General features: G+C 65.8%; 1 protein-coding gene across 1 annotated transcript; it reads right to left on the minus strand.

Annotated features, from left to right (window-relative positions):
• Nucleotides 1-41: 41 nt before the first annotated feature.
• Nucleotides 42-6,859, minus strand: GTSF1 (gametocyte specific factor 1; the record flags this gene model as incomplete). Its single annotated transcript, XM_050323271.1, is given in 6 exon segments — nucleotides 42-188; nucleotides 5,359-5,413; nucleotides 5,416-5,433; nucleotides 5,526-5,569; nucleotides 5,624-5,814; nucleotides 6,767-6,859. Coding segments are annotated over 6 exon segments (548 nt in total), but the record flags the coding sequence as incomplete, so codon positions are not given.
• Between the last annotated feature and the right edge of the window lie 911 nt (nucleotides 6,860-7,770).

Consider the following 7,770-nt stretch of genomic DNA (forward strand, 5'->3'; position numbering starts at 1 on the left):
GGGGCCGTTTCCCGGGGCGGTTCCCGGGCCGTTCCCGGTACCTGCGGGGGTCGGGCAGGTAAAAGTCCAGCGCGAAGCCGAAGAGGGACCCGGGGGCCCCTCGGAAGACCACGGGCCGCGATGCCTCCAGGTTGAAGGCGGCGACGGGCGGGAGCAGCAGCGGGAGGAGCAGCGGGATCGGGAGCGGGCTCCGGGGCCGGGAGCGGGGCCGGGGGCGGCGCGAGGGGGCCGGGGCCGGGGCCATGGCGGTCGGGGCTGCCCGGGCTCGGCGCTGCTCCCGCTGCTGAGTCCCCTCGGAAAGTGCCCGGGGGGGGGGCCCGGGGCCCGCCCCGCCCCCGCCGTGACTCACCGGGGAGGAGCCACGGCCACTCGGGGCACCGGCACCGGCACCGGGCACGGCCGGCGGGGACACGGCCACGGCCACGGCGCGGGGGGAGAGAGAGGGACTTCGGGGACGGGGACATCGCGGGGGAGAGGGACACTCTGGGGGGGGAGGGACACTCTGGGGGGAGAGGGACATCCGGGACGGGGACATCACGGGAGGAGAGGGACGTCCCGGGAACACTGGGACATCAGGGACACCCTGGGACACCGGGACATCCTCGGGGAGGGGGGTGGGGGAGAGGGACAGCCTGGGGACAGCGGGACATCAGGGACACCCTGGGGAACCCGGACAATCCTGGAGCACCGGGACGCTCCGGGGACATCGCGACACGCGAGGAACGTGAGGGACATGAGGGGCAGGGACACTCCAGGGGCATTGGGACACTCTGGGGATTCCGGGACATCAGGGACAGGGACACTCTGGGGACACTCTGGGGACATCGGGACATCAGGGTTGGGGACACCTGAAGGACATGGGGACACCCCGGGGACAGCGGGACACCCCGAGGGCGCAGCGGGGACACCCGTGGGACAGCGGGACAGCGGGGACAGGGACACCGGGACACAGGACACGGGTACAGGACACTGGGGGGACACAGGGGGGACACTGGGGGGACACTGGAGCGCAGGACACCACCGTGAGACACGAGTGGGACACACACGGGGGACACCTGAGGATTGGGGGACACAGGACACCAGTGGGGGGACACGGTGAGGGGGGACAGGACATGGGTGGGACAGGCCGGGGGGGTGGCAGGGTTGGGGACACGGCGGGGGAAGGGGACACAGCGGGGGGGACACGGCGGGTGGGGATGGAGGGGGGCCGGATCCCGCCGGCGCTTCCTGGAAGGAAAGAGCGGAAACGGGGCTGGAGCTGGAGCCGTTCCCACGGCGGGGGTGGGACTCCACGGGGGGACACGGGGAGGGCTGGACACTCTGGGGCAGAGAGGAGGGTCGAGACCTCACTTTGGGGGAGCACGGGGACAGTGGGACCCCCACGGAGGGGACACGGGGGGCGAGACCCTCACGAGGGGCCATGAGAGGCGAGGGAGGGGCTGAGGGCGCAAAGGGGTGGGGGCTTGACGAGGGCGGGGGGGTGAAGTGTCCTGGGGGTGTCCAGGGGTCGAGGGGTGCCCGGAGGGTGGTCCTGGGGGTCGAGGGGGGTCCAGGGGGTCTGGGGGTCGGGGCCCTCTCCGCCGGGGGCGGGGGGCCGCATTCCTGCGCCGCTGATGTCACGGCGCCCGCGCAGCTGGGCCGGGGTCGGGGGCTCGGAGGGGGCTCAGGTGTGCGGGCGTCCCCCGATGTCCCCCTGGCACCCCTCGTGGGTGCTCCTGCCCCTGTGCCCAGGCCGGGGGACAGGGGGGACCCGCGTGCCCGCCCCGGTGGCACCGTGGGGACAATGTGGGTGCCCAGCGGGGTGGCACGGTGACCGTGGGGACCCGTGGGGACAGTGGGGGTGCCCGCGGCGGTGGCACCGCGCCCGTGGGGACAATGGGGACGTTTCCGTGGCTGGGAGGGAAGTGCCGGGAGGGGGGGGAGGAACAATGAGCTGGCGCCGGGGCCTTTCCTGCCCCAGCCGGGCCCGGGCACGGGAGTGGGGCTGACACTGGGGGTGTGAACACGGGTGTGAACACGTGTGAACATGGGTGAACATGGGTGTGAACACGGGTGAACATGTGTGTGAGCGTGGGTGTGAACATGGGTGAACATGGGTGTGAACATGTGTGTGAATGTGGGTGAACATGAGTGTGAACATGGGTGTGAACACGCGTGTCCTGCCCTGCCCCCTGCTCACATTCACCCCGGTGTCCCCGTGTCTCCCTGTCCCCGTGTCCCTGTTGTCCCCCTGTCCCGTGTCAGGTCCCACTCCTGCCCCAGCCCCCCTCGTCCCCCCCAGAGGTGCCACCCCCGGGGTCCCCCAGCCCCATTTTGGACCCCTCCCCATAAACACTCCCCTCCCCCAGCCCCAGCCTCTGGTGACTCTCTGTGTCCCCTCGTGTCCCCCCCACTCGGCGGTGCCGGCGCGTCCCTGAGTCACCGTGGGGGGGTGGAGGGGAGACACTGACACGGGGGGCCGGTCCTGACTCACAGCCCCTAATATAGCCCGGCCCGGCCGCGGGGCCACGTCACCCTCCGCGCCCCCTGAACCCCCTCGAGCCTCCCTGAACTCCAACCCCCCTCGGGCAGCGCGACCTCCGCGTGGGGCACAGGATGAGGGGGTGTGGGGTGGTCTCAGTGCCCGGGGGGTGCGTGGATGGCTGGGGGTGCGGGGCTGGCAGGGAGCCCGGCAGGGCGCGGGGGTCGCGGGGGCCCTGGCGGCACCGGGCGCTTCCCAAAAAGCGCGCTGCCGGCGGTGGGGAGAGGGAGAGCGGCCAGGACGGGATACGGGGGAGGGACACGAGTGGGGGGTGGAAAGAGCACAGCAGGGGACAAGGAGGGGGACACGGAAGGAGGGACGCGCGGAGGGGGGACACGGGGTTGGGGAGGGGGCGGCACACGCGTGGGACATCCTGGGAGAGCCGCGGGTGGGGAACACGGGAAAACACGCGGCACACGCGTGTGGGAGGGCGTGAACACGCGTGGGACACGTGGGGACACGGGGACCCACTGCACGCGCGTGTGTGAACCCACCCCATGCTCCGGGTCGGGGGGTGCAGGGGGACCCCTCTCCCTCAACCCCCCCAAATTTTGGGCCCCCAGGACCCCCCAAAATCACTTGGGGAAACCCCCAAGGTCACCCCGGGACCCCCTCCCTGGGCCCCCCACTTCGTGACCCTTCCCAGCCCCCCTTTTTGGGGTGACCCCCCCCACCTCCACTTTAGGACCCTTCCTGGGTGGGGGGCTATGGAGAGATCCCCCCAAAAAATGTTCAACCCCCCCCAAAAAATGTTCCAAACCACCCCAAAAATGTTCCAAACCACCCCAAAAAATGTTCCAAACCACCCCAAAAATATTCCAAACCACCCCAAAAAGGCTTCAGGAGGTCCTGGGAGGGGGGTGGGGGCACGGGATGTTTTTTGGGGGGGTCCCAGAAGCCCCCCCGGGGCCGCGGGAGCCGCAGGAATTGGGGTGAACACGAGGGGTCCTTCCCTTCCCAGCCCGGGATGGGGAGAAACCCTTAAAAAATCCCGGGATGAGGCGAAAAATCCGGGAAATCACCCCAAAAAAATACGGGGGGAGGGGGGTGACAAAAGGATTTCTGTGGTGCCACCAGAAAATTCCGGCTCTTCCCTGGGCAGCTCCAGAATTCCCGGCGGGAGCGGGACCCGGGGGGAGGCTCCGAGGGGAGGGAAAACCGGGTGGAAAAAGTGGGAAACGCCTGGGTTGTTTTGTGTTTTGGTTTTTTTTCCCACCCGGTGACGGCGATCCCGTTTTCCAACCCCCGCCCTGGAAAAGCACCGGGAAAGGGTGGAAAAAAAATCCCTTCTGGAGTGTCCCGGTTCTCCAGGAGGAGCTCGGAGAGAGGGGGGGGAAATTCCCAATAAAAGGGTTTAAAACGCTTTTTTTTTGGGGGGGGGGAAACAAAATCCCAATGAAAAGGTTTAAAAGACTTTTTTTTTTTTTCCTGGGGATAAATCCCGGGATAAACGATCGGGACGGGGAATGTGGGGAGGGAAAGGGGATGTGCAGCTGTGCCAGATGTTGGGATCGGGGAGGGAGGGCAGGGAAGGGAAAGGAAAGGGAGGGGAGGGGGGAATCCTGCTCTGCAGCTGCAATCCCGGAATTAATTACAATTCCAGATCCTTCCAGCGACCCCCCCCTCCCTTTTTCCAACCCTCCCCGTGCAGGGATGGGCCGGATCCAGCGCTGCCCTCGGCGTGACCCCCTGGAAAAGGGAGAAAACGGGGAAAAAACGGGATAAAACGGGACAAAACTGGGAGAGGAAAAAGGATAAAAAGCTGGGTTTTTCCCTCAAATCCGGCGCGGGGGGAGGGGGTGGATCCCGGGCTCCGGGGGTGTCGTCTGGGGTGGTGACGATGACACAGATGTTCCCATTTCCACGTTTTCCGCCCCAAATCGGCGGCTCCGAGTTCGGCTGGGGGTGGGGTGGGGAGGTGTCCGAGAGAGGGAGGAATTCGGGGGATTTTGGGGTCCTGAAGGATGTTGGGACGCAGTTTTGGGAGAGGTCCTCAGGGTTGGGACCCTCCCACTCCCTCATTTCAGGGTGGGGACCCCCAGTTCTCCCCCTTTCCCCTTTCCATCCAGGGTACCCCCTTCCAGGGACCCCCCAAAACCTCCCTCGAGGTTGGGGACCCCCCAATGTCCCCCTCCTATCTAGGGACCACCCCCACCCCCATTTCAGGGTGGGACCCCCTGTCCCCCCCTTCCAGGGCAGGGGACCCTGGCCCAGTGCCCCGGAGCACGAGGGGGGGCCCCCCTTGTGCAATTGAGCCCAAAATAATCCCCCCGAGCCCAAAATTCCGTCCCACCCCACTCCTGGGAGCACCGGATCGGTGGGAAAGGGAACGGGGTGGGGAGGGGGGACAAAAAAGGGGGAAAATCCCCTCAGGAATGGGGAGGGGGGGGGAAAATCCCGCTCTGTCCGCCCCCCCTAAATGAGGAATCACCCGCAGGATTTGCAGCCACTTTTATTTATTTAATTATTTATTTAATTATTTATTTATTTATGTGTTTGTTTATCTATTTATGTATTTATTTATCCCCTCGACCGTTTTTAAAAGCTGGGGGGACAATCCCCCCCTCTCCTGTCCCACCACCCACCTCCTCCTCCCCGAGACCCCCTGCGGCTCCTGCGACCCCGGGGTCTTGTGGGGAGCGGGGGTCGGGCAGGGCTCTGCCCCCGCTGTCACTGCTCCGGCTCCCTCCGGGGTCCTGAGACCCCCTCGGCTCTCGGGGGGCTGCGGGGCTGGACCTGGGGGTGGAGGGGACACGAGGGGTCAGTGCAAGGGACACGCACACGAGTGGGGCGCTCGGGGACATTTTGGGGGTGGGGTGGTGGTCCTGGGGTCGTACCTGTCGCGGGGCACGGGCAGGTCCAGGTGGGTGACGTTGAGGATGAACGGGGGGGCTCCTCCAGCGCGTCCAGCTCTGGGGGGGAGGGGACACACGGAGAGGGGTCGCGTCAGCCCTGTTGGGGAGGGGGATTTGGGACACTCCCAGGGACCCCCGGGGATCCTCACCTGCATCCCAGTACTCCCGGCACGGGGGCTGCCACGCCAGGGGGCTCCGGGGTGTCCCCAAAGTGCTCCAGGGAGCGCCCTCGGTGTCTGCGGGGGACAGAGAGGGGACACAGCGGTGAGGGGTTTGGGGTGTCACACACACCGGGTGGGGGTCTGGGAGTACCTTGGGGGCGTCCAGCAGGCGCCGGTCGGGGCAGGAGCTGAGGTGGCCCCGCAGGTGTCCCCGCGGGACGCGGTGTCGCGCGTTGAAGGGACACGTGGCCAGACCGCGCGACGCCTGGGGGTTGTTCTGGGGGGTTTTGGGGGCAGTTGGGGAGGGGAGTGACACAGCCCCCCAGCCCCCCCAGCCGCGTCCCTGGGGGTCGGGGGGGTGGAGGGGACACCCTGTAGGTGGCTGAGCCTCCAACTCCCCCAGACCCCCGAGGGGTCCTGAATCACAGCCCTGACCTCCCCAACCCCCCAGAGACCCCCGATGTCCTCCCCAGAGACCCCGACATGCCCCAGACACCTCCCCTTCTGAGACCCCCTGATATCCCCCCAGACACCCCAACCCCTCCCCAGAGACCCCAACCCCTCCCCAGAGACTCCAACCCCCAGACACCTCAACCCCTCCCCAGAGACCCCAACCTCCCCCAGACACCCCAACCCCTCCTTAGAGACCCTAACCCCTCCCCAGAGATACCTGACATCCCCAGAGACCCCCGATATCCCCCCAGACCCCAAAATCCCCCAGACACCCCAACCCCCTCCCAGAGACCCTGACATCCCCCAGAGACTGATATCCCCCAGAGACCCCAACCCCTCCCAGAGACTCCAGCCCCCAGAGACCCCAACCCCTCCCCAGAGATCCCAACGCCCCCAGACACCCCAGCCCCCTAGAGACCCCAAACCCCCCCCAGACACCCCAACCCCTCCCCAGAGATCCCAACGCCCCCCAGACACCCCAACCCCTCCACAGACACCCCCACCCCACCTAGACACCCCAACCCTCCCCAGAGATCCCAGCCTCCCCAGAGACCCCAACCCCCCAGACACTCCAGCCCCTCCCAGGGACCCTCGGTCCATCCTGGACCCCCGGGGTCCCTCCCTCACTCCTCCCCAAAAGAGACCACAACCCCCGGTTTGGCCCCTACCCCGCCATGTCCCGTACCCCAACGCTTTCCCCCTCCCTCCCCTGACCCCTCAGACCCCCAAACCACCCTCTCCCACCCCCTCGACCCCCAACCCCCCGTGCCGCTCACCTGCTCGCACCTGACCAGGTGGTAGGGCAGGCGCGACACCCGCACGCGGTGGTTGCGATCGTACGGGCACTGCACGAGCGTCTCGGGCTCCATGGCGAGACCCCCTTCCCCTCCCCTCCCCAACCTCCTCGGACTGGCGGAGACTCGAAGGGACCCTCCAAAAAAACCCCAAAATAAAACCCCCGATCGACGGGAGCGTCGCCGTTACCACGGCAACGGCAGCGCTTCCGGGTCCGCCGAGCCGCCAGGGGGCGCCGCGGAGCCGCTGATGGCATGGCAACGGCGGGAGAGGGGCAGGGCCAACGCAGAGGCGGAGCCAACGCAGAGGGGCGGGGCCAGGAGGGTTAAACGGGAGGGATTTGGGGGGTAAAGGGGGAATTTGGGGTAAATGGGGCTGGTGTGGGATAAAGGGGGATTTGGGAGTAAATGGGAGCTGGTTTGGGGTAAAGGGGGATTTTGAGGTAAATGGGGATTTTGAGGTAAAGGGGCTGTTTTGAGGTAAAGGGGGTGGTTTGAGGGTAAATGGGTGGATTTGGGGTAAAGGGGGATTTTGGGGTAAATGGGGGCTGGTTTGGGGTAAATGGGGATTGGGGTAAAGGGGGTGGGTTTGGGGGTAAATGGAGTGGATTTGGGATAAAGGGGGTTTTGGGGTAAAGGGGATTTAGGGTAAATGAGGTGGTTTGGGGTTATATGGGACCAATTGGGACTTTAGTTATAATTACATGGGGTTTGGGTTTCATGGGGCTGTTTTAAGTTGGGGATTTGGGGTAAAGGTGAAGGAAATGGGCATTGGGGTAAGGGGTGATTTGGGGTGAAAGGGCTGGTTTGGGGTAAAGGGGGATTTTGGGCAAATGGGGAGGATTTGTGGTAAATGGGATGGGGGATGTGGCTGGTTTAGTAAATGGGGCTTTGGGGTAAATGGGGCTGGTTTGGGGTTATATGGGACCAATTGGGACTTTAGTTATAATTATATGGGGTTTGGGGTAAATGGGGCTAGTTTGGGG

This window comes from Myiozetetes cayanensis, unplaced genomic scaffold, assembly GCF_022539395.1.
Source record: "Myiozetetes cayanensis isolate MyiCay16 unplaced genomic scaffold, myiCay2020 scf294, whole genome shotgun sequence".
Lineage (NCBI taxonomy): Eukaryota > Metazoa > Chordata > Aves > Passeriformes > Tyrannidae > Myiozetetes > Myiozetetes cayanensis.